Source organism: Dipodomys spectabilis, unplaced genomic scaffold (genome assembly GCF_019054845.1).
Source record: "Dipodomys spectabilis isolate Male_0828 unplaced genomic scaffold, ASM1905484v1 ptg000127l, whole genome shotgun sequence".
In the NCBI taxonomy this organism is placed as follows: Eukaryota; Metazoa; Chordata; class Mammalia; order Rodentia; family Heteromyidae; genus Dipodomys; species Dipodomys spectabilis.
The window spans coordinates 1840582-1867957 of NW_024870804.1; the positions used below are offsets into that span (position 1 = coordinate 1840582).

At 42.6% G+C, this 27376-nt stretch overlaps 1 protein-coding gene across 1 annotated transcript in view; it reads right to left on the reverse strand.

Moving 5' to 3' along the window:
- Nucleotides 1–27376, reverse strand: part of Dnah3 (dynein axonemal heavy chain 3) — a 197007-nt gene that overhangs the window by 30069 nt on the left and 139562 nt on the right. Inside the window, exons 44-52 of the mRNA XM_042689859.1 lie at nt 24292–24415; nt 24052–24208; nt 23695–23838; nt 21959–22625; nt 20289–20454; nt 17141–17357; nt 13545–13727; nt 6685–6883; nt 24–2165 (exon numbers count right to left, since the gene is read on the reverse strand). Coding sequence (XP_042545793.1) covers nt 24–2165; nt 6685–6883; nt 13545–13727; nt 17141–17357; nt 20289–20454; nt 21959–22625; nt 23695–23838; nt 24052–24208; nt 24292–24415 — 3999 coding nt within the window. The remainder of the gene's footprint in view (nt 1–23; nt 2166–6684; nt 6884–13544; nt 13728–17140; nt 17358–20288; nt 20455–21958; nt 22626–23694; nt 23839–24051; nt 24209–24291; nt 24416–27376) is intronic.

Below are 27376 nucleotides of genomic sequence, written 5' to 3' on the forward strand. Positions count from 1 at the left end.
TTCATATAATAGTCTGTACTTACCTGCCATTGGGTCTGCACCTGGAGACAACACAAAAATCAATGGCGCACAACAACTGGAGTCACTGTAGGATCCCTGGAGATCAAAAGTGGGAGGTTCAATGTATACCCTTCCCATGTGTTCAGCAATGAACTCTCGAACAGCTGGGACCATCTTATCAGGCCGCAAGCATCGGAGGATCACCATTTTCTCCAGTCCTTCAAGAAATTTCCAAGATCCAGGAAATGTCTCTTCATGGGGCCAGGCGGAGTCATAGATCAACTTCCATTCTTGGGTATTTTGTTCAAAATGTTCCATCAGGCCTTTCATTTTGGGTAATGAGGAGGCACGAACAATCTCCGCCCAGGCCTTCTCAGACAACCATTCAGAAGCTGGATTAAGGAAGGGGTTGTCCAGGGCAATGCCGCCTGTTAAAAGGAAGTACCAAATTTCCTCATTAATTTTGTTTTTCTCTTTCATAATGCCAATAGTCAGGAGAAAGGAGAAGAGCAGCTTATCCTTCTCAAACAAAGAGCGGCAGACATTGTTATAGATGCTCAAGGTGAAATGTTCAATGATGTATTGGATGCGTAGATCCAGCTCGTCACTCTTTGGGCTGTGAGCCAGAGAATGCACATAGAGGTTGATGAACCATGTCAGGGAGTACTGGTACATAGGCTCAATGTTGGCCAAGTCAGAGATACAGAAAAAGATGGTGGCCGAGTGCACAGCCACTGGCTTGTAGCCCATGCGAGTCTCATCGATCTGCGTTTCTGTCACTGAAGCGATTTCCTGTTTCTCAGAAATTTCTTCAGAGAGCTGTTTAGAGGAGGACAGCACTTTGATGGCAGTTTCATCCTCAAGGATGTTGCCTTCGGACTGGGACAGGACCGCCAAGATCTTATCTTCTATTTCTTTTAGTTGCTTCTTATTCTTGGCACTTTCCACAATCAACTGGTTCTTTTTCTCTTCTAGTTCTGGTTTCTCCTTGGCTGCCACAATGCCAAGGAGTTGGTCTTGGAGACCCAAGGGGGTGATCATAAAGTTGAGGAGACAGACTTTTACAGCAATTTCGGGGAGGTAATGTGGGTTCCTGAGGCGCGTGGTGATGTATAACTTAAAATCCCGGGAATACTCAATGATGTTCTCACCCAGCCTCATGTATTCAACCCCTTGCTGTTTAAATGTTGCCTTCAGCAAGATGGGCTCAATAAAGGCATCCAGTTCTTCTCCAATGTTTTCCAGTAAGACAGGGGTGCCAAACTGCAGGGCATTTTCCAGGGTTCTCACATAGTTACTATCAGAGAACTTGATGATGGACAGTTTATTTGCTTTTTCCATGTTCTTGATCCACTTATTGGCCTGTCCTTGTGGGTCAATCATTAAGGGCCAGCGTCTGGAGTTGGACACAATGATGCCATTGTCAATGGAGAAGGAGTCAACGGGAAGCCCAGCAATCTGCCAGGCACGGATTTTTACAGGATCTCCTAGTGTGTTGCTGAGGCTGAATTCAGTGGAGCCAGGAATGACCCTATCCTTACAGTAGCCTAGCCACTCTTCTTGGCATTGGACCCGATAATCCACTGTGAAGGCACCCAGGTAGGCCACAGTCCCAGAGGACAACAACACGTCCCCTGTCAGATTAGTATATCGGTTCCCCAGCTGCCGGGCAGCTTCGGTCCATCTGTCTTTCTCTCCCCCAAGACCACTGATCAATTTCTCTGCCCTGATCAACTTTTGGGAACAGACCTCAATGTTTTCCTCTAATTCTTTTTTCTTTGTATTCATCTTTTCGAACTTGTCATTCAGGGCCTGAAGACGGTCTTCTACCAGCTTCAGCTCTGCCCGTTTCTGATTCAGCTTTCCCATCTGTATATCTAGCTTCCCTTCAGCCTCCCTCAGCCTCTCCCTTTTGGGAGCCACCACCTTGGCCACACGATCGTATACCTCCATGGCCCTCACCCACTTGCATAGCCCCTCGCAGGCAGATGACACGTTCTTAATGACAGCTGGCTGGAAGTCAGGGTGATCGATAAACCTTTCCCGGATCCGTTTCATGATCACTGGAGGAATGTTGTCTTTGTCATATGTCTTAAGACTTTCCAAAAACTTCAAATCTCCAAGGATCTTTCTTGAAACACCCCAGAAATCTTCTATCATCTTACCTGATGGGTACAAGAAAGCAAGATAGATTATATTAATACATTTTAGTTGAGATGTAAAATTCTATAAGGGTTGATTCTCAGATTTGAGGGCGAAAATATCCAAGTGTTTTATCATAGTCTAAGAAACCCTGTCAGCCCCTATTGTCATCTCTGCTCTACTCTCTGGACATGGGTCGTGAAGGACCGTTCTTCAATTCCTTCATAATCCCATGTTGCTCTAGCATGAGCCCTTTGTGCTATAAGCAGCACCTAGCTGGGTCAGACCACACTTCACCTTTTACTTACTTAGTTTGTAGTCCACGCTGCAAGTTGAGATCCTCCTGTCTCAGCCTCGTAAGAGCTGGGATTACAGGCATGGCCACCACACCTAGTCAGACTTTATTTTATAAGACAATTCCATTAAGTTTCCTTAGACTTCTCTATTTATCTTCTACTATAATTTTCTTTTATATTGTAACCAGTCAATTTTTGTTTGCCGTGCATGCATGCGTGTCTGTGTGTGTGTGTGTCCTGGGTCTTGAACTCAGGATCTGAGAGCTGTCCCTGAGGTGTGTGTGTGTGTGTGTGTGTGTGTGTGTGTGTGTGTGTGTGTCAAAGCTAGCAGTCTACCATTTGAGCCACAGCTCTATTTCTGGCTTTTTTTTTTTTTTTTTGAAAATAAGAGCCTCACAGACTTTCCTACCCAGGCTGGCTTTGAACCACAGTCCTCAGATCACAGCCTTCTAAGTAGCTAGGATTACAGGTGTGAGCCACTAGCATCTGGCTTGTTTCCTTTCTATTTATTGACTTCTCTCTCAGAGCTGTAAGCTTTATGATTTACATATTTAGATGTCAATAAATATAAACTGAAGGAATGCTGCTCCATGGTCCTATTCATAGCTAAAGAGGGAAACAGAAGCAGGATCTGTGGGCATCTGTTTGACATATGTTTTTCCAAATCTGAGTAGTGGACTAGATGGAACTCAGTCAGAACTCCTGTGATGAACAGTATGAGGAAGGCAGGCCATAGTTTCAGAGAAGCAGCTTTCAGGATTCCAGTTGGATAGGAAGCCATCCATGGACTTCCTAGAAACAAAGCCAGGACCTTATTCTTCTTAGTACCTGCCAATCAAGTGAGTTTTGGTCCAATCTTGAAACACTGCCATTTTCATTGACATGTTAGCCAAAACATGAAGTCCTTTTTGGCTTAGGATACTTTCAAAACTCAGGTTCATGAAAAAAGTCATACTTGGAGTCATTTTATAGAACATAAGGTTTCCCATTCTTAAATACAAGCACAGAAACCAGAAAAATACTCCCTGTGAAGATCTTTGTTTGCATGACAGAAAAAAAATGATCTGTCATTTAAACTCAAGGTTTGAAGCGAACTCCAGCGCTCTTTTGTTCCATTCCAATATAGTAATGAAATTCACAAGTTCAATGATTGATATGTACAATTTGTTTACATCCTAGTTTAATGGTAGGTTCTGTACTGATCATCAATCATGCACAAAAGGAACTGACATCTTGACCTAGCAATATTCTGTGTATCACAGCAGGGCTCTACCCTGGCTATACTTCAGAATCACCCAGAGAGCTTTCTAAAAAATATTGGAGCTCATGCCAGGCACCAGTGTCTCATGCCTGTAATTCTAGCTACTTAGGTGACTGAGATGTGAGGATCATGGTTTGAAGCCATCCCAGGCAGAAAAGTCTGTGAGACTCTTATCTTCAGTTACCTACCAAAAATCCAGAAGTTGAGGTGTCTAGATCAAATGGTAGAGCATTAGCCTTGAGTAATAGGGCTCAGAGACAGTTCTCAGGTCCTGAGTTCAAGCTCCAGGGACAGCACCAAACCTCCTCCTCCTACACACACACACACACACACACACACACACACACACTCAAATGAACAAAAACAAAAAATAACTGGAGCTCAAACCAAATAAAATAAATCTCTCTAGAAGGACATGGGCTTCAGCATTCTTTAAGCTCCTCAGGTTATTCTAGGGTGTAGAAGTGTGAGGAGCTCACCATTGCTCAGGCCAACGTATTGTGCCCAGGGGTTTCTCTATATCATTTCTTTTGGAAAGTCTACTCCGTGCTTGGTTATACCTGATGGGCTTTGCCTCTCCACAGGGCGGTTGACTTGAGAAAAGCAGAATAAAAGTGTACTAAGCTAAAGGAAGCAGGAGCCTGAGGAATGTAGGTGAGTGACTGGGGATTGTTAATATTTCAGAAAGAGAGACAGTAGAGCATGTCTCAAGACAGGAGGAATCAAAGGGCAGAAAATGCCAGTGGAAGTGGATGGTTCTTGTTGTTTAGGTGAATGGTCCTGGGACTTGAACTCTGGCCTTGGGCATTCTTCCTTAGCATTTTTACTCAAGGCTAAAACTCTACTAGTTGTGCCAAAGCTTGACTTTTGGTGCTTAATTGGAGTGAAGAGTCTCACAGACTTTCATGCCCAAGCTTGCTTTGAACTGTGATCCTCCAGTCTCAGCCTCCTGAGAAGCTAGGATTACAGGAATGAGCCAACAATGCCCAACTGGAAGTAGTTTTTAAAGTTCTCATTCATTTTAAAGTAAGGATCTCAATACATGGTCCTATATCAAATTGTGACCCAGCCCCCCATCTGACCTTTTTGAGACAAGGTCTCACTCTGTCTCCTAAGTGCTGGGATTATAAGCAGATCCCATCTTGCATGTTCCTCAAATTCACATTTTTAAGAAAATAAACTAGCATTTCACTTATTAATGCTTCAAGGCTCAATTGTATAAAAACTTTCCTCTATCCCTCTGTTTTGTTTTGTTTTTTGTTTTTTTGTCAGTCATGGGGTTTGAACTCTGGGCCTGGGCGCTGTCCCTGAGCTCTTAAGCTCAAGGCTAGCACTCTACCACTTAAGCCACAGTGCCATTTCCAGTTTCGGAGTGGTTAATTGGAGATAAGAGTTTCACAGACTTTCCTGCCTGGGCTGGCTTTGAACTACAATCCTCAGATCTCAGCCTCCTGAGTAGCTAGGATGACAGGCATGAGCCTCCAGCGCCCGTCCCCTCTGTTATTCTGTTCTCCCCATTTCTTTTCTTTTCTTTTCTTTTCTTTTTCCAGTCATTGGTCTTGAACTCAGGGCCTTGGCACTTTTCCTGATCTTTTTTGCTCAAGGTTAACACTTTACCACTTTGAGCCACAGTGCTACTTTGGATTTTCTGGGGGTTAATTGGAGATACGAGCCTCACTTTCCTGCCCAGGCTGGCTTTGAACTGTGATCCTCAGATCTCAGCCTCCTGCGTAGCTAAGATTATAGGCGTGAGCCACTGGTGCCCGGCTCATGCTCTCCTTTCTTGTCCTCTTTTGTCCTCTCCTCCCCTCTTCTCTTTTTTTTTTTTTTTTTTTGTTGGTCATGGGGCTTGAACTCTGGGCTTGGGCACTGTCCTTGTGCTCTTCAGCTCAAGGCGAGCGCTCTACCGCTTGAGCCACAGCGCCACTTCCGGTTTTCTAGTGGTTTATTGGAGACAAGAGTCTCACGAACTTTCCTGCCCAGGCTGGCTTTGAACCTCGATCCTCAGATCTCAGCCTCCTGAGTAGCTAGGATTACAGGCGTGAGCCACCGGCGCCCAGCTTCCTCCCCTCTTCTCTCCTGTCCTCTCCATGGTCTCCCCTTCTGCACTTCCCCTTCTTCTTTCCCTCTCCGCTCATCCCTTTCGCTTCTTCTTTCTTCTCCTCTCCTCCTCTTCTTTCCTTTCCCTCTCTCCCTTTCCCATTATCTTTATGTGTATGTATATGTGTGCATGTGCTTGTGTGTGTGTATGCTCATGTACACATGTATATATGCATGCATATTCCTACAAGCCCATGTAGGTGTCTGCATCTCTACATTTCTCGCTCAGTTTCTTACTTGGACTCTGTCTCTCATGCTGTCTTTATTTCTCTGTGTTTTTAATATGTGTGTATATGTGTGTGTTTGTATGTGTGTGTGTGTGCATACACATATGTGCCAGTCCTGGACTTGAACTCAGGGCCTGGGCACTATCCCTTAGCTTTTTTTTGCTCAAAGCCAGTACTCTACCACTTGACCCATAGCTCTACTTCTGGCTTTTCTGGTGGCTAAGTGGAGAGAAGAGTCTCATAGATTTTGCTGCCTGGGCTGACTTTGAATCTTGATTCTCACATCTCAGCCTTTCTGAGTAGCTAGGATTACAGGTGCAAGCCACAAGCATTTGGCTTCTTTATCTCTCTTTGTCTCTTCTCTGTATGTGTCTCTGTGTCTCTTGAAGGTGCACACATGTATTTGTCACACACCACATCTTTGGGGTATATGCCTTATGCTTTTGCAATGATTTATTGGCTATGGCCTTGACTGAGGTTATCTTTACCCACAGATATCTGTTCTTTTTCCCCAGATGATAGGTGAGAGGCTGGTGGAGAAGAACCAGTAAGATCTTTGGATGCACATGCACATCCCGGGAACTTTCTAAATTCCTCCACAACTCAGCCACGCCATCTGAGGGACTGAAACAGGACAGCTTGGCACGAGAATGCTTACCCGAGCCACTGGGATCCGGTTTCCTCTCTGGTCTCAGCCCCTTCATGACACAGATGCTCTCCATGACCAACTTGACAGGGCCTGGTGGGTTCTGCATTGACTTCACCAGTGAGATGTCCGCTGGGTTCAGGGTGTCAAGTGCTGCAAGCGCGGCTTCAAGCGCTGGCATGGCTTCAGCCAGGTCACCCTCGCATTCAGTCTGTGGAGCACAAGGACAAAAAGGAGGAGTGCTTGAGGCAGGCGCACTGGGATGTGGCAGAGCTCCACTCCCAGGGGAAGCTGAGGACGTGAACAGAGGCCTCCTCTTTAAGGGCGTCTCTGACAATTGATGGCAGCAGAACCACTAGGGTTTGGATGTCCTAGCCATTTGAGCACTCGCTTTGTTTGTAATCGTGAACAATTAGACATTTCTCAGATCAGAGTAACTAACATTGCTCTCCTTTCAGATTGTTTCTAGGTGTTGGGGAAATTTGAACTCTACTTTGAAATTGATAATAAATTGTCGTAGCTCTTTCTGTGCCACAGAGCACCAGGAATTAATTCTTCCTGACTGTCTGTTGGTACCTAGCTTCAAATCCCTTGAACAGTAAAGGTTTAAAAGAAAATCCAGGTGCTGTTGGTTCATAGCTGTACCTAGCTACTCAGGAGGCTGAGATCCGAGGGTCATAGTTTGAAGCCAGCCAAGGCAAGAAAGTCTGTGAGTCTCTTATCTCAAGTTAACCACCAAAAAAGCTGGAAGTAGAGTTGTGGCTCAAGAACTCAGAGATAGCACTCAGGCCCCAAACTCAAGCCCCAAGACTGGCACAAAAAAAAGAAGGAAGAAAGAAAGAAAAATCTTACTTAATATTTGTTTGTTTGGTTTTTTTTGGGGGGGGGGGGGGTCCAATCATGGGGCCTGAACTCTGGGCCTGGGCGCTGTCCCTCAGCTCTTCAGCTCAAAGCTAGTGCTTTACCACTTGGGCCACAGCGCCACTTCTGGCATTTTTCTTTTTGCTTTATGTGGTGCTGAGGAATCGAACCCAGGGCCTCATGCATGCAAGGCAAACGCTCTACTACTGAGCCACCTTCCCAGCCCCCCTACCTAATGTTTGAATTAGACGTATCTAGAATGCTTACTAATTTTTGTTAATGGTCACTATTTTGTTAGTTGGAATTGAAACCTACTTAATTTGCATCCTTTTATTTTCTTACTTAATAAATCTTATAATTCTGTCTCTGAAAAAAAATCAAGCATTTAGTTGTTTTTTTTTAAAACAAATTCCTAAGAGATATGAAATGAGTAACTTCCAGTTCACTGATCAGGAGAATGTTAAGAAAGGAGTCTAGGATGAGGCTCAGCAGTGATGGGAAGAGGGCGAGGAAAGAAATGGACATGAGAAGTGGAAGAAGGTTGGAACTTAGTAGATGGGATACAGGGTGAAATCACAGAATGTGAAGCTTAGGGACAGTGTAGAGTTTCAGATAATATATCTGGGTAAGAGTTGGGAAAAGGACTGAAGTCAAGGAAGAGAAGATAGTTATATTTCTGCCATTATTGGTTAATTTCATATATAAAATCAATCCAAGGGAATATCATCCAGCTATTAAAAATGAAATAATGATTCCTGAAATAACATGAATGAAACTTATAAAGGTTAATCATTCTAAAAAAAGAAGCTAGACAAAAGAGGCCCTGTTATCTGGTTTCATTTGTATGAGATATGGGCTGGGAAGGTGGCTCAGTGGTAGAGCGCTTGCCTTGCATGCCTGAGGCCCTGGGTTCGATTCCTCAGCACCACATAAGCAAAAAGGAAAAAACTGGAAGTGGTGCTGTGGCTCAAGTGGTAGAGTGCTAGCCTTGAGCTGAAGAGCTGAGGGACAGCGCCCAGGCCCAGAGTTCAGGCCCCACAACCGGACCCAAAACAACAACAACAACAACAACAACAACAATCATTTATATGAGATGTGCAGAATGTGTAAATTCATAGAGACAAAAGTAGCTCAGTCTTGGGTTGTGGAGAGGTTTTTTTGGGGTAGGGGTGATAAAAACATTCTAGAATTAGGTAATAGTGATGGTTATATAATTTTATGAATAATTTAAAAGTGAACATTAAAGACATATGGATTATATCTCAACTATAAAAAAAAAAGCTTCAGCATTTACCCAAATGTTTACAAACATTCACATATATGCATGTTTGTAGCATGGATTATTTTAGGTTTGTTGTTTTTCTTGTAAACTTATAGACATTTTATTTAACTTGATCTCCATCGATATGAAATGTCCTGGTGATAATGGCTCATTTGCAGGGACAACTGAGAAAGTGGCAGCTCAGGCATAGCTCTACACACTTGGTGGATTTCAGCCCTCCCAGTGCCCAAGACTTCACAGCATTAACAGTTCCATGTTACTCTGGCCTGGCAACCTGCTCCTTTTCCTTAAAGGGACAAAGTCTGGCTTTCAGCTCAGCCTTGGAGCAAGTTGGTTTGTTAAATGCTCAAAAAGTTCTCTGAGGGGGCTGGGAATGTGGCTTAGTGGTAGAATGCTTGCCTAGCATGCATAAAGCCCTGGGTTCGATTCTGCAGTACCATATAAACATAAAAACCCAGAAGTAGTGCTGTGGTTCAAGTGGTAGAGTGTTAGCCTTGAGCAAAAAAGCTCAGGGACAGAGCCTAGGCCCTGAGTTCAAGTCCCAGGACCAGTACTAAAACAAAAATAAAACAAACAAACAACTAACTCTCAAGAGGTGATACTGATATAGGACTGTTGAGAAACTTCTTATAATACTGAAGCACTGAAAACAATGGCAAGAGAGCACAGACTTTAGTGTCTGATGTACCTATACCTCTCAAAATAGTCATTGAGATCAATTATGTGTCATTTTGGAAAGCTGTTTATGATGTTAAGTGAAAATAAAGCATGGTGAAAAGTGTAATTTTAGTTATACTGACATAAAACTAGCAAGAGCAAGGAGATTTGTGAAGCTGAAGCTTCCAAAGATGCTAAAATTAAAATTACAAAATAAAAATTATTTCATATGTATTATTATGATACATGTTTCTTTGTTTCAAACCTTATTATTAAGTTGGGTACTGATGGCTCACATCTGTAATCCTAGCTACTCGGAGGCTGAGGTCTAAGTTCAAAGCCAGCCCAGGCAGGAAAGGCCATTGTAAATTAGTAAATTAGTAAACTAGTAAATTAGTGATGTAAGGAGCATCAGAGCTATTAGAGAGAAATGGGTCATATGTACCCTGCTGAAATGCAATCAGATCTTCAGTAATTCTGGAAGACTGTCCTCATTTCTGAGGAAAGAAGTGACTTACTAGTTGAACAATCAAACTCATCTTTAACGAATGGACCTGTTTTAACTCTCAGTTCTCCCTGTTGAGTTGAGAGTTGGGTCCCTGCTGTGCCTTAGGGATAGTTCTGCAGCCTCTCTGATGCTATGCATTTCTAGGGATCCAGAAGAGTAAAGAAACGCAGCAATCTTTACACAAAGGACTGTGCCCCTCCAAGCTTCAGGAAAGGACTTTGATCCACATAGAAATCTCAGAGCAAACACAGGTTTCTGTCTTCTTCTCCATGCGTTGTTTATTCCAGCTCCCTCTCCCATTCAGGGCAGGCGATGGGATGGTCCAGCATTAAACTTTATTACCCTTCTCACTGAAACCCAAGGTGGCTGGGCAAGGGTGCGGTAGGGAGTCCCACCTCCTATAAACCATAAGTCACCCTCCCTCTGGTACTCCAGCAAGTCTGTTTTCCCCTGATACTACAGAGCAGAATCTTGGTGTGGTCCACCCTTTCTCTCTCACCCACAGGTGGCAAGAAGTTTGGCCTTTCCTTTCCTTTCCTTTCCTTCCTTCCTTCCTTCCTTCCTTCCTTCCTTCCTTCCTTCCTTCCTTCCTTCCCAGTCCTGGGGCTTGAACTCAGGGCCTAGGAGCTGTCTCTGAGCTTCTTTTGCTCAAGGTTAGTGCTCTACCACTTGAGCCACAGCTCCACTTCTGGCTTTTCCTCTTTATGTGGTACTGAGAAATTGAACCCAGGGCTTCATGCATGCTAGGCAAGCACTCTACCACTAAGCCACAATCCCAGCCCCGAAGCTGGCCTTTATTATACATGGCAGAGGCCAAAGAACAACAGCATTGGAGAACAGCTAACATGGACCTTGAGCTCCAAAACATGTTATGAGCTTCACGTGTTTTTCCCTTAGTACCCCATTTACTGAAGAGGAAACTGAGGACAGTGCAAACATTGAGTCTTGAATGTTTAAACAAAACATTTATATAGAAATTCATGTGCCTTCAGGCCCAGGCCAATGGTACGAGTATGGGAAGTGAGTTGGCTGGGGCTTTGATGAGCTGGCACACATGGGCAGCACTGACTCAATGTTATGGATGGGTGCAGTGCAGGAATTCAGGACCAGTGTTGCCAGAAATGCCCACTTGCTCTTTCTTTTTTGGCATGTTGCTGAACATTGATCCCAAGGTCACAAGCATGCTTGCCAAACAGTTTTCCATTTGAGCCATGCCTATAGCCTTTTAAAGTTTGTTTTTGAAACAGGACTTTAAGAACTTTGCCAGGAGCTAAGGGCCATGGCTCATATGTATAATTCTAGCTACTCAGAAGGCTTAGATTTCTTGAAAAAGAGGTTTGGAGCCAAGCTGGCCAAACAAAACTATGAAGATATGGCTCAAGTGGAGAGCAAAAAAGCTGGGCAAGAGAATAGCCCAAGTACTAATACATACATGCGCAAGCACGCGCATGCACACACAAACACACGTGCACACACACACACTTACTTGCACATTTGTGCAAGGTTAGAAGAGAACCTGGAATTAATCTTTCTGCCTTGATTTCCTGAGTATTTATTACAGGTGTGTGCCACTATGCCTCATTTGGAATGTCTTTTTCTTTTTTAAATTTAAAGCTAACAGTTTAGAAGTTTTACTTGAAATCTCCTGTTCTAAAAGTTGATAATTATTCTAATTTAAAACAAACTATTGCTGGGTGTGGTGATCCACAGCTGCAATCCCAGCACTCAAGAGGTTGAGGCAGAAGAATTAAGAGTTTCAGACCAGTCTGGGTGGCATAGTGAGACACTGTCTTTAGAAATTAAACAGATAAAATATCATGTGCATTATTGGCTTCCAGTTTGCAACTTCTAGAATAATGGTCAAATGCCACGGCTTTTATGTCAAAGAGCTCTGGGTCTCAATGCTGTACCACGTGGTAGCTGTATAATGACCTTGGAAAATTCTCCTATCAGGATGCTGTTTGTCCTGTAGGGTTGCTAGGATGATGAAAGGCAATGTATAAGAAAATATCATCTCCATGGGGGAAAGACTTTTCATCTATATCATTCACTATCATTTTCCCGCTGCCTAAGAAGTTGCTGGTACATAGTAGGTGTTGAATAAGTAAATTTTTTTTTGTGGGGGGGTCCGGTCGTGGAGCCTGAACTCTGGGCCTGGGCGCTGTCCCTCAGCTCTTCAGCTCAAGGCTAGCACTCTACCACTTGAGCCACAGCGCCACTTCCGGCTTTTTTTTCTGCTTATGTGGTGCTGAGGAATCAAACCCAGGGCCTCAGGCATGCAAGGCAAGTGCTCTACCACTGAGCCACCTTCCCAGCCCTGAATAAGTAAATGTTAAAGTAACCATTGCCACTTTTTTTTTTTTTGGTCATAAAATGACCCAAGGTCCATGTTAGATCTTGACACCATAGTCAATATCTTTTCTTTTTTTTTTTTTTCCTGCTGGTCTTGGGACTTGAACTCAGGGCCTGAACACTGTCCCTGACCTTTTTTGCTCAAGACTAGTGTTCTGACATTTGAGCCACAATTCTACTTCTAGCATTTTTGGTAGCTTGATCCTCAAATTTCAGCCTCCAGAGTAGCTGATGATTACAGGCTCACAGTCAGTAACTTACATGGCTTCCATTTGTTCTCTGTCCAAGTCATTAGAACTGGCCTTTAAAATTCAGAGCATTTATCATAGACTCTGAGACCAGGCATCAGACTCTCCTCCAAATCACCAAAGGTCAGGTCTCAGGACTTATTGGAAAGAATCCAATTTGAAAACCTGTCTTTGAGGAAATGCACCAGGACCTAGTTAGGATAAAAGCTAGACAGGCTACTTCTTGCTCAAGCCCATATCTGAAGAATGGTAAAAGGAACTCTCTAGCTGCTAAGTAGGGACACTGTTACAAGTGACTTATTATCAAGTGTCATTAGCCTTGGACTCGAATCCTGCTAACAGGTAGGTCTGGGAGATAATTTCACCAATGCCATCAACTCAGATATTGACACCTGTCATTCCTAGGGGTCAAGGTGGTTATGATACTCAAATGGAATCATTTACCCCGAAGTTCTTTGAGAAATATGTAACATCCCATCAATACTAATCACATTTTCTTCTAATATCTGAGTGTAGGCTAGTCTCTTCTCAGGACTTCTTTAGTGTAAGAATCACCTTTAGTGTGATCCTCTAGGCCTAATAGTCATTTGACACACATTTGTTGCACATCTACCACATGCCAGATACTAATGAGCAAAGAAAATGTGAATACCTAAAAGGAGGAGCATTCTATGCAAAGGCTCTGGAGTAAAAGTGTGCCCTGGTGTTTATTTAAGGAATAACTGGGAAGCCAGTATGAGCAGAACAGAGTGAATAAGTGGTACAACATGACCCCAGATCCTGTTATGTCTTATCAGCTTTGACTAATTGAGCTGTAGAGACAATAGTGTCAAAAAAACTCACTTCCCCACTTAGTAGTTATGAGATATTTACCCTTCCCCTCAGTTGTCTCATCTGCAAGGTGAGCACAACTGTGCACATTCTGCTGAACTTCTTCCCTCCCTCTCTCCTTGGTTCTTCTTACCTTGATTGCTTGAGAAATAGCAGCAGCAGCATTGGCTTCTTTCTCATCTGCCTGTACCAGAAGCTTCTTGGCATCAGCTTCTTTGGTTTCCTGTTCAATCTTCACCATCATCTTCGCTGTCTCCTCGGAAGTGAGGATGAGTTGTGGCTGAAGGGCGGTGAGTTCTACTTGCATAACAGCCACCTAGTTAGGAGACAGGCAGACATAGGGCCAGCTGTGTACATGCCCCAAATGGCAAAGTTGGTAAGAGTTGAACGGATTCTCCAACCTATGAGATGAGCAGAAATATGGACCCATGGTTTGGGCATGGTGCTAGGTATGTATTTGTTGTTTAATGGTTATCTCTGATCTTTCAATACTTACTGAGTTCATAATATATGCTGTGGTTATTAAGTTTTGTGCCAAGCAGTAGATAGTAAGGTAAAGTTAAAATTAAAATTAAATTGCTTCCTCATTGAGCTACATCCTAGTATTGGGTGCAGGAACACAAAAACACAAAGCAAGTTTAAAAAAAATTTTTAGGGCTGGAGTATGGTTGAAGTGGTAGAGTACTACCTAACAAACTCAAGTACTAAGTTGAATACAAATAGCAGTACTATCAAAAAAATTATTAAAAACCTATATTTATTTCTGTGTGTGTGTGTGTGTGTGTGTGTGCACATGCTCGCAGGCACTTGTGTGCATTTGCACACACAATCCTAGGGATTGAACTCAGAGCCTGGGCGCTGTCTCTGAGCTTTTTGCTCAAAACTAGCACTTGAGCCACAGCTCCATTTCCACTTGGTTTTTAAATGATTAATTAGAGATAAGAGTCTCACAGACTTTCCTGGCTAGGTTTGCTCCAAACCGAAATCCTCAGCTCTGGCCTCCTGAGTAGCTAGGATTACAGGCATGAGCCACTGGCACCTAGTTAAACCTGTATTAAAAAAGTATTATTATAAAGGTGATGTACAAAAGGGTTACAGTTTAAACATGTATTTTTGTGTGTGTGTGGATCCTGGGTCTTAAACTGAGGGCCCTAGGTACTGTCCCTTAGATTCTTTTCTTCAAGCCTGGCACTTTATCCATTGATCCACAGCTCCACTTCTGGTTTTTGGTAGTTGGAGATAAGCATCTCATGGACTTTCCTGCCTGGGCTGGCATTAAATCATATCCCTCACATTTTGCAGCCTCCTGAGTAGCTAGGATTACTAATGTGAGCTGTTTGTGTGCAGCTTAAACCTACATTTTTTTTAAGTCTGTGAAGTAATTATAGGAAGCTAGATATCTGGCATAGAAGGAACTTTCTAGACTTTTTCCCAACAGTGCTGAGAACCATATGTGTGTTTCTCCCTTCCCCTATTCATATGTTGATACCTAATCCAAAAACTAACGGTATTTAGAAGTAGAGATTTTGGAGGAAATTAGCGCTAGATGACCTCATGAAGGTGAGGGCCCATGATGATGATAAACGTCTTTATAGAGAGAGGAAGACACATAAAAATTGTCTCTACCATGAAAAAGGACAGCAAGGAGGTCACTGTCAGCAAATCAGGAGCAGCCTCACTAGACAAGGGATCTATCCTCGCTTCAGCTAAGACTTCCTGGCCTTCAGGACTATAAGAAACAAATGTCTGTACGAAGCTTTCTAGGCTAGTGAGCGTGCACTGGTTAAGGCAACTAGTCAGTTGCCCTAGGAAACATTCTTGCCAAGTGGTGTGATCAGTCTTAGTTTAAACATCTTTAAGAACAGCAGAGTTCCAATGCCTTTGCATGGATTGTGCCATTTTTCAGACAATGAAACACACTAGACTTTTTTTTTTTGATGAAGAGGCCAGAATTATTAGCCCTGTGCAATCTGGTATTGATCCTGCTGTCTAAAACAGCTTAGACACACAAGATAGGATTTCAAGGATTTGCAGAGCACTTTCATGTCCTTTGTATATATGTCCCTAGCAAACTGAGGTAAAACATTTGGCCTGATTAGCAATAGGGGCCCCTATGGTCAAGCAGGTCTTCGCTTCTCTTTTCTTTTCTTTTTTTAAAATTGTCAGTTGTGGGGCTTGAACTCTGGGCCTGAGAGCTATCCCTCAGCTCGTCAGCTCAAGGCTAGCACTCTACCACTTGAGTCACAGTGCCACTTCTGATTTTATGAGTGTTTTATTGGAGATAAGAGTCTTATGGACTTTCCTGCCCAGGCTGGCTTTGAACCGTGATCCTCAGATCTCAGCCTCTTGAGTAGCTAGGATTACAGGCGTGAGCCACTGATGCCCAGCTCAGGTCTTTTCTTTTGTATTCCTCACATAACACAACTTACTCACTGTTGTCTGAATAGACTCTAGTTTTCCACATCTCTCTAAAAGGCAAGGATCCAGAGTTGAACCCAGCACCCCCAGGAGCAGAGTTAATGGAGCCAATGTTCTTTTCCCATTCCTCTGTTGTAGTGTTTGTGAGTTTGCCACACAGAGTACAACACTGAGGCAATCAATGCTCATGATTTACTTACAGCAGATCTTTACAGTTCTAGATTGGTACTACAATCCATATCCCAGTATAGCTCTAATTTTAGATGACCTGTCAAGTAGCTCCAAGCACAGATCAATAAATAACTCAGAGGCCACGTACTTTGTGAAGGACAGCATACTTGTATCAGCTCATTCAATTCTCATAATAGCTTTATTCAGTACAAATTATCAGGATCATCTTTTTATAAAGGAAACAAAGGTTAAAGAGGTGAAGCAACATGATCAAGGCTGAAGAGCTGGTAGGTTAAAGCTGGAATTTCAGCCGAGACCACACCTACAAATCCCATTTCATTACACTATTTCAAAAAGTTAAGATTAATGCAAAAAATCTAGATCAAAATATCAAAATTTTGGGACAACCAGTCTCTGGGTCCCACTGCTCACTCTCTAGAGTGGCTTTTACTTACTTTGTTAAGTAAACTTAACAGCTATATCAAAATCTTCTCCCCCCCCACCCCCAACACACACAGTACTAGGGTTTTGACTCAGGGCAATATGTTTGCTAGTCATTCACTCTACTACTGAACCATGTCTCTAGCCCTCAGAAGGGTAAAGACAAGAACAAACCTGGCTCTGGTAGTTCATCTGTAATGCTGGCTACTCCAGAGGCTGAGATCTGAGGATCACACTACAATGCCAGCCCATAAAAGAAAGCCTGTGAGACTCTTCTTTCCAATTAACCAGCAAAAAGCCAAAAGTGGGGGTGGGCTCAAATGATAGAGCACCAGCCTTAAACAAGAAAGCTAAAGGATAGTCCCCAGGCCCTGAGTTCAAGCCCCAGTACCAGCACAAGAAATAAAAAATAAATGAACAACAACAACAACAACAAAAGAACACACAGGATAAAAATGAGGCAAGCAAGGCGAGCTATGCAAATGCAGATCAGATCCTGTCATGATTTGGTGCTTCTTAAATTCTTCATTTTCCCATACCCTTGGTATTCTAGGGATCTGTCATCCCTGTTCTATTTTGCCTCTACCACTCTTTTTTTTTTAGTATAGTACTAGTAATCAAACCCAGGAACTTGTGTGTACTAGGCAAGTACTCTACCCTCACCCACCCAGCCCTCTGTCCAATTTTGGAAGTGCTTACTTGTGAAGCTGCAAAATCGAGTTTCTGCAAGCCTGTCAGGTAGCGGTTTCTCATCATGTCTACCTCTTGCCTCTTGCTATTCAGGAGTGTCTTGAAGGTTAAGATCAGCTCAAGGTAGGAGGTGGGAGTTACATAGTTGTGTCTGCGAAGGGTGTTGTAATAATCTACAGATAGCTTCTTCACGCTCTCTTGAAAATATTTGCACATGGAGACGACTCTGATGAAAATATCAAAATGTTAGGCAGGTCCCAACTTCCTAAGCCAGAGATCTGGCACAACTTTAGTAACAGATAAGAGAACATTAAAAAGCATATGCACTGTGTATGGCCCACAAGCATCCAACTGCTCATCTGAGTGAAATAGAGAAGGAAAGAGGAGGTGGGTACACTTACTAGAATGATCACTGAATCTTTTGATGAATCATCAGGCTTGTGTAGGACTTTCTAACCTTTGAGAATCTGGAAAAGCCTCTTGGGGTTTATAGAATAATATACTTTTTTTTTGCCAGTCCTTGGGCTTGAACTCAGGGCCTGGGCACTGTCCCTGAACTTCTTGTTTTGCTCAAACTAGCACTCTACCACTTGAGCCACAGTGTCACTTCTGGCCTTTTCCGTTTATGTGGTACTGAGGAATCGAACCCAGGGCTTCATACATACTAGGTAAGCACTCTACCACTAAGCCACATTCCCAGCTCCAGAATAATATTTTAATACACAGACAGGATTATCAAGGAAATCAACTACACTTAAATACACTTTTCAATTTTTCTTCTGTGTATCAGGGCTTAAATTTGACACCGTCGCTGTGCTCTTGTGCTCAAGGCTAGCATTCTACCACTTGAGCTACAGCTCCACGTCTGGCATTTTAGGGGCTAATTAGAGATGAGAGTTTCACTGACTTTCCTGCCCAAGCAGGCTTCATACTGTGATTCTCAGATCTCAGCCTCCTGAGTAGCTAGGATTATAGGCATAAGCCACTGGAACTCAGTTCAAAATATTTTAAAAACCAATTTTTTACTGTAGTAATATATGTGGCTGTTTAGTGATGCATTAAATTGGAGGTCAGCAAATTTTTCTGGAAAAGGTTGGCTAACAAGTATTTTAGTGGTTTGAGGTCACACAGCATCTGTTATAACTAATCTTATAGTACAAAATTGGCCATAGGCAACATTTAAATGAATGGCTGTGGCTGTGTTCCCATAAAGCTTTATTGACAAAGGCTGTGACCTGAACTTGGTCTATGTTTGCCAATCATCACATTAAGTAATAATATTGGGCAGCAAGTCTAAAGACTACTGTAATTTTGAAGGAAGTTATAAATGGAGGTATCTAATGACTGAATGAGTCATCAAAAGATCTGTGATTTCTACTGGGCGCCAGTGGCTCACATCTGTAATTCTACCTACTTGGAAGGCTGAGATCTGAGTATCACAATTTTAAGCCAGTCAGGGTAGATAAAGGTGAGAGACTCTTACCTCCAGTTAACCAGCATACAGCTGGAAGTGGAGGTGTGGTGCCAGTGGTACAGCACCACTTCGAGGAAAAAAACTAAGAGCTCAAGGCTCTGAGTTCACACCCCAGTAATGACACATAAAATAAAAATGAAGTATGATTATACTGTTAACAAAGTCATGGCACTGTTAATCCAACTTGGGTTATTACCTAATTCATCATGGAAAGAAATGCAAAATACCAGTTGGATGTCAATGCAAATAGAACTGTAACTCATCCCCATTCATATTCATGGATTCACTGATGTTATCCACAAGCAAGCCTGTGAATCACATTGAAGGTTTTCTGATCTGGAGAATAAAGTTCAAAATTCCCAAAATGGAATTTAAGGCTAATGCACTTTGATCCTTGCCTCCGTCTAAATGGTAATTAAACCTATGAGGTACCAGGCACTTGCTAGGCACTAAGTATAGCAAAGAAGGCAGGGAGTTGATTGACCCTTTCCTTCATCATGTCCTTCTCATCATTTCTCCTCATCCGCTCAACTAAGTGCTACTGAGGAGGTATATCTGCTGTTTTGCACATATTCTTATGCACAGAGTGTATTTTGGTAGCAATATCATTCCAATTGGAAATGCATGTCCTAAGACTATAGAAGTAAGTATATTATTACATTTAGGATCTCATAGCTATGCATCCGCAGGATGCTATAACCCCCCCCCCCCACATATGTGTGTATGTATATGTATCCATATATGTAGATGTTGGACTTAAGGCTTGAACCCATGGCCTAGGCACTGGCCCTGAGCTTTTTTGCTCACGGTTTCTGCTCTAACACTTGAGCCACAGCTTTACTTCTGGCTTTTTGGTGGTTAATTGGAGATAAGAGTCTCACAGACTTTCCTTCCCTGGCTGGCTTGGAACTGTCATCCTCAGATCTCAGCCTCCTGAATAGCTAGGAATACTGGAATGAACCACCACCACAGGGCTCTTGCTTAGCTTTCTCTGTTTAAGGCTGGCCTCTGTATTATTTGTGCCACACCGCCACTTCCTCCAGAACAATTCTTTTTGTTGTTGTTGTTGTTATTTTGGTTGTGAGGTTTGAACTCTGGGCCTGGGCACTGTCCCTCAGCTCTTTAGCTCAAGGTGAGCACTCTACCACTTGAGACACAGCACCGCTTCCAGTTTTCTGGTGGTTAATTGGCAATAAGAGTCTCATGGACTTTCCTGCCCAGGCTGGCATTGAACTGTGATCCTTAGATCTCAGACTCCTGAGTAGCTAGGATTACAGGCGCCTGGCTCTCCAGGCCAATTCTTTTTTTTTTCTGTCATGGGGCCTGAACTCTGGGTCTGGGCACTGTCCCTCAGTTCTTCAGCTCAAGGCTAGCGCTCTATCACTTGAGCCACAGCACCACTTCTGGCTTTTTCTGTTTATGTGGTGCTGAGGAATGGAACCTCATGCATACAAGGCAAGCACTCTACCACTGAGCCACCTTCCCAGTCCTCTCAAGGACAATTCTAAACAAAGAAATTTTATTCTTTTTCATGCAAAGGTATTTTATTAAAATAACTATGAATTGATTTAAAATTACAAGATATTTGCTACACGTAAATTGAGAAATCTTTAAAATAACAAGAACATCATGTGCATTTTCAGCTTGGAATATCTGGGGCACTAAAATGCAGTTAAAACTTACTCTGTTCGAATGCTGTCATCAAGCCCCACATCCTCTAGAAATTTGTTGGCCACCAACTCCAGGGCATCCGTGGGCCAGGACTGGAACCAATCGATTGTACAGCAATTGATCAGCGAAGGGAACATCCGCAGGCGGTTTCTGAAGGCATCCCCGATTGGACTCATGGCTTTGAAAAAGTAGGCTTTGTTAATTTCCTTCTGGCAAGGCAGGGAGAAACAAAGGGGACAGATAGATGTCTCCAAGGATTCTAGTAGGGGAGGTGAAGAAGGTAGGAATACTCCAGTGGAGTAGTCTTGAGTAGCCATGAAGGCCATGCCAAATTCAAGGGAAGCACTGGATGTTTGCATGTAACTCCATGATGGGTTCTGAATGTGTTACAGTGGCCTTCTGACTCATCTCCCATACACTGTTGTCCCTTTTGGATCCTGTGGGTCCTTTTGTCAGAGTAGCTGGAACCATTTGACCCACTAGCTCTGTGCATACTAACACAGACATGGTGGGACCACAGATGCCCCATTTAAAGTTCAAGCTCCAGGACTGGCAAAAAAAATAGAAAGAGAGCAAGAGAGAAAGAGAGGAAGGAAGGAAGGAAGGAAGGAAGGAAGGAAGGAAGGAAGGGAGGGAGGGAGGGAGGGAGGGAGGGAGGGAGGGAGGAAGGGAGGGAGGGAAGGGAGGGAGGGAAGGGAGAGAGAGGAAGGAAGGAAAGAAGGAAGGAAGGAAGCTTCGAAGAGGTGGTTAATTGAAGAGCCTCATGGACTTAACTGCCAAGGCTAGCTTTGAACTGCACTTCTCCAATCTCAGCTTCCTGTTAGCGATGATTACAGGCATGAGACACCAGCCCTCAGCCAATTTAAGTACTTTATGTGTGCTTACACGTGCATGCGCACCCAAACATGAACACAATGTTCATATTTGCTATGCATGGAAACATCATCTTGGCTTGGTGGAATGAAAAGTCTATAGTGAACAAGAGCTGATATGAAACAGAACAGTGGACAGATGAAGTCCAGGTGATGCTAAGTTGATGGCCGCTTAGCTAATGCGAAGGAAGTAGAGATATAGACAAGAGTGTAGATATGAGAGATAAGGGGGTAAACATTAATAGAACTTGGTAACACACACACACACATACACACATGCACCAGCCCTGGGGCTTGAATGCAGAGTCTGGGCACTGTCTCATAGGTATTTGGTGGGATTTTTTTTTTCTCTCTCATGACTGGCACTCAATCACTTGGCCCATAACTCCACTTTTGGCTTTTTGCTGGTTAATTAGAGATAAGACTTTCCTTCCCCAGGCTGGCTTCAAACCACAATTCTCAGATCTCAGCCACCTGAATAGCTAGGATTACAGGCGTGAGCCAGAGCACCCAGCTTAGAGAAAATTAAACACAATTCTTAAATTTCTGGTCAGATTAACAGTGGTATTCATAGAGAACATCACAGGTATCTGTAATATAGGCAAAAGTATGCTTTCTCAGAGGAAGTTTCATAGTGAAGGGATTTAAAATAGTTATTCAAGGGAAGAATGAGGCAGTAGGCAGAGGAACTCCAGGTCTTTGACTCTTGCCTGTCTTGGTAGAGCCTTAGAGCCACTGGAGAGGTTGAGATTGGGCACTGAGTAAACCCTGCAAACCCTGGAGGAAAAGGGGCAGACTGCTTTCTCTCACCAAGCACAATATGTAGATTCTTTTTCACCCGCTCTATAAAGAAATTGTACATAGAAAGCGGAGTGACTTCAATCTTCTCGCCTTCTGTTCTGGCTGCTGTTTGCATCTTCTCCACGATGTCAGCCTTCTCGTCTGCTGGGAAGATATTGGGCACATCGCCTGTGTTTAGAAGCATGTTGATGTCCTCCACAAATGACTCATCCTTGATCTGATTATCTGCGAAGAGGAACACAGTACTCTTCGAGGCTACCCCAGCCTGCAGCATGATCTTTTTCAAGTCTTCCCGCCAGTCATTGCCCATATAATTCTTTGTGATCTCGATCTGGTATAACTCAAATGAGTTCATGAATGTGGACAGTTTGGTGGCACTTTGCCGCCCACTGCCCCCAATGCCCACCAGGAGCAAATGGCCTTTGTTCTGCTTCAGGACCCTGCAGATCCTGGAGATATGCTCAATGGCGAACTTGAACATGACCAAAGACATGGGGGCTTTGCTGATGTTATTGAATTCTTCTAAATAGTACTCCATCACTGATGTGAGCTGCTTTAGATCGATAATCTCATCATAGATTTTTGGGTCAGCTCCTGGCTTGAAGAAATCCCCAAAGAAGAGGCTACGGATGTTATCATCAACGATCTTGCCATCCGGTGACAAGTGGATGAGCACCTGTGGGAAAGGTAAACATCAGTTAGCACTCAGCCTGTGAGCCAATCATGTTGGTGGTGGGCTGTATACAGGAGGAATGGGAGATGTGTTGATTCCTTTAAGTCATTGCTTAGGTTTCTTTTCCCCCCTTAACAAAATAGGTGGATCTGATTATTGAAAAGACCATGATTAAAGAAAATTAAATATAGTGTTAAAGGGAAGGTCAGTCTACTTATCAAATAGGTAAACATTGATGATCATATTATAAGTCCCTAGAGAGGGCAACTGAAGGGCAACATCATTTCTTTCTTTGTCCACTTGCTTCTTCATCACAGGGCAAGCACAAGTCCTGGTCCCTACTCTGTAATTACAGTCAGAATCTTTTCGATGTTTCCTCTCCTGAATGGTAGACTTGGTAGCATTTCTACACTTGGCCTCTGGAGGCAGTATACAACACTCCTACAATTTTTTTTTCTCTAAGAAATCACAGCTTCTTTACAATGGAGGTAGAAACCAGATGATGCAAATCGTTTTAAAAATAATTTTCCTTATATCAAAATGGAAAAAAGAAAATAGTCACAAATGTAAGACTGTGACAAATTTCACATGGGTTTTTACCAGGGACTCAAATTAACCATGAAAACTCATGGGGTTTTGTTTTTTTTTTAATCTAAAGTCTCATATGACTTGACCCTAAAATACATTTCAAGTTAATTATGAACAAACAGCATCAGGTATTAGTCACATTTTTTGAGACAGGGACTCTCTCTACATAGTTTGGCCCAGGCTGGCCATAAACTCAAGATCTTCCTGCCTCTGCCATCCCAGTGTTCAGATTATAGACATGTGTTATCATGCTCAACTTTTTAATCTCTTTGAAGTGTATCCAAACATAAACGTTACTATAGAAACGAATAAAATTAGATCAAATAAATATCACCAAATCAAATGACCAGCTGGCATATGCAATGTCTTTTCCTGAGATCAGAGTGGCCAGTCCTTATTGGGATGGGAATCTAGTGTTTTTGACGAACACAGTCAAACACTTGGGACCATTTCTGAAGCCAAATGATCCTAGAATCTGGCTCACCTTCTCTACGGTCTGCTTGAAGCAATTAGAGGTGGTTTCCTTCACCATATTGAAGAAGACCTGCCTGTCTTCCTTGTCAATCAAACGATCATAAAAGACTCGATAAACCTCATGGATCCAAAGCCTGATAAATTTTTCCACATCCTAAAAATGAAGAGTTTAATTATTGGCATGAGAGCGTGCTTAAAGTATTGGCTTTTAAGATGTAACTAAATCTTTGGGTTGAGATGAGCTTATAAAATACTAAGCTAGGCACAGTACCTAGTATATACTAAGCACTTAATAAAAGCTATTATTTACAGCTATCGCCAAGGATATTGTTAAATGATTACGACAGCAGACACCATAATGGCTGACCTGCAGGTGAGTATAAGGGCATAGAAGTACCCCCTGGATCACCCGTGAGAAGTCCCTTAGGTTAAAGACGTAATGTGACTTGGAGGGAGTTGGCAAGAAGTTATCCACTGCATCTCTATAAATTATCTTGGTAGCTTGTACCATCATCTTCCCATACCTTGGGAGAAAGAAGAAGACAAACCTATCAAGAAGGAGCCAGACCTGAGGCTCAATACCTAGGAAGATACAGGAACCTCTTACCTTAAGAAGGCTACATCAAATCCTTTTCTGAAGTGCCAGTCGGAGATAGAAGTGAAAATCTTGGTTAAAATGTCATCCTCAAAGGCATTGATGGAAACGATATTCAGATGACGGGTGAATCTTCCTGAAAGCACACACACAACACACACACACACACACACACACACATGAGCTTTCCCACATACTTCCTGGACTATGTGACCCTGGGATATAGAAGAAATTATTTTCCCTTTGCCTTCAATGCTTTTTATTTTATTTTATTTTTTGGTCTGAGACTAGTACTTGAACTTGGTACCTAAAGCTTTTGCTCATTGGCTAGCCCCACAGGTTTTGCTTTTTAAAAAAGTAATAGAGGCTGGCACTGTTACCTCACACCTCTAATCCTAGCTACTTAGGAGGCTAAGATCTGATGATTGAAGCCAGTCTGGGCAGGAAAGTTCATGGGACTCTTATATCCAATAAACTACTCAAAAAAAGCTGGAAATGGAGCCATGGAAGAGCACTAGCCTTAAGCAAAAAAGCTCAGGAACAGCACTCAGGCCCTGAGTTCAAGCCCCTGGTCCAGCACAAACACAGAAAAGTAGTAAAATAATATTTTATATACTATCAATCTAGGACCATTAGTCGTTATGTGAACTTGAAGAAACATTTAATCTGCTGCCAAACCATGTTCTACATCAGCATACTTACATTGCCTTCTGTCTAAGTTTTCCCACCAGAGTCCTGGTTCAATTAATCACCTGGGCTATTGTCTCCCAATCATTAAAAATCAACAACAGAGCCAGGCACCCATGGCTCACACGTAGGCAGAGCTTTGAGGGCATCAGTTCAAAGCCAGCTTGGGCAAGAATGTCTATAAGACTCTTACCTCTAATTAACCACCACAAAAAGCCAGAAGTGGAGCAGTGGCTCAAGTGGTAGAGCGCTAACCTTGAGCAAAAAAATCAGGGAGGGATGGCAACCAGGCTTTGAGTTCAAACCCCAGAACAAGTAACCCCCCCTCAAAAAAAGAGCCAACATCAGCTGTGATCACTCCATGCCTATAATGAAGTACAACAGAAGCTAGGCACAGTGGCTCACGCCTGTAATCCTAGCTACTCAGGAGGCTGAGATCTGAGAATTATGGTTCAAAGCCAGCCCAGGCAGGAAAGGAAACTCCATAAGACTCTTACCGCCAATTAAACCAGAAAACTGGAGGTGGTGCTGTGGCTCAAAGTGGTAAAGTACTAACCTTGATCCAAAGAGCTCAGGGACATCCATTCTGCTTCTGCTTCCCAGAGTGGTTGAATAAGTTTACACTCCCACCAACAATGCAGTAGGGTTCCCTTTTGGCCACATTCCCTCCAGCATCTCTTGTTTCTAGATTTCTTGATTATAGCCATTCTAGCTAGGGTAAGGTGGAATCTCAGTGTTGTCTTGATTTGCATTTCTTTTATGGCTAGAGAGGTCGAGCATTTTTTCATGTGTCTATTGGCCATTCTTATTTCCTCTTCAGAGAAGTCTCTCTTTAAGTCTTTAGTCTATTTGTTAATCAGGCAGTTGTTTTTTTGAGGATTTGTTGTTGGGTGATTTAGTTTTTTGAGTTCTAAGTGTATTTGAGATATGAGACCTTTGTCTGTTGTATGGCTAGTGAAGATCTTCTCCCAATCCGTGGGCTTTCTGTTGATGTTGTTAGCTGTGTCCTTTGCCTTGCAGAAGCTCTGCAGTTTCATGCAGTCCCATTTGTTCAACCTTTCTTTGATTTGTTGCACTTCTGGATCTCTATTAAGAAAATTTCAGCCTGTGCCAAGGAGCCCTAGAGTTTCTCCTATTCCTTCCTGTAATGTTTTCATGGAGTCTGCTTTGACTCGGAGGTCTTTGATCCATTTGGAGTTGATTCTGGTACAGTGTGATATATACAGATCTAGCTCTAGTTTTTACAAGTGTTTAACCAATGTTGCCAGCATCATTTTCTGAAAAGGCTGTTTTTCTTCCATTCTATTTCTTTACCTCCCTTGTCAAAGATTAGGTGGCTATAGGTCTATGGGTTCATTTCTGGGTCTTCAATCCTATTCCATTGGTCCTCAGGTCTGTTCTTGTGCCAGTACTATGCTGTTTTGATTACTAAGGTTTTGTAGTAGAGTTTGGAAATTTGGAATTGGTATTCCTACAGTGCTGGTCTTTCTACCAAGGATTGTTTTTGATCTTCGGAGTCTTTTATTGTTCTATATGAATTTTTGGATTGCTTCCTCTATTTCATTGAAGAATGAGGTTGGAATAGTGATAGGTATATCGCATTGAATTTGTATATAGCCTTTGGTAGTATTGTCATTTTCATGATGTTAATCCTCCCAATCCAGGAGCATGGGAGGTTTTTCCACTTGCTTAGTTCTGCTTTAATTTCCTTTTTCAGGTTTTTAAAGTTTTAGTCATACAGGTCCTTCAAAGATTCCACATAGAGCTCCCTTATGAATCAGCAATCCCACTTTTGGGCATTTATCCAAACAATCACAAACAAGGTCATACCAAAGCTACAGCATAACCATGTTTATCGCAGTATTATTTACCATAGCTAAGATATGGAACCAACTTAGATGTCCCTCAGTAGATGAATGGATCAAGAAAATGTGATATATATATATATATATATATATATATATATATATATATTACATATATATCACACACATATATATCACATATATATATATATGTATATATATATATATATATGTATATATATATATATATATATATATACGAATTCTATGCCTCTGTCAGAAAGAACGACATTGCCTCTTTTGTTAGGAAATGGAAAGACTTGGAAAAAATTATATTAACTGAAGTAAGCCAGGCCCAAAGAAACATAGGTCCCATGGTTTCCCTTGTTTGCAATGACTAGTACATGTCTAGGACAAGTAGAGAAGGTCAAAGGCTATGTACATAAGACTACATGAGAGGGGGCTGGGAAGGTGGCTCAGTGGTAGAGCACTTGCCTTGCAATGCTTGAGGCCCTGGGTTCGATTCCCCAGCACCACATAAGCAAAAAGAAAAAAGCCAGAAGTGGCACTGTGGCTCAAGTGGTAGAGTGCTAGCCTTGAGCTGA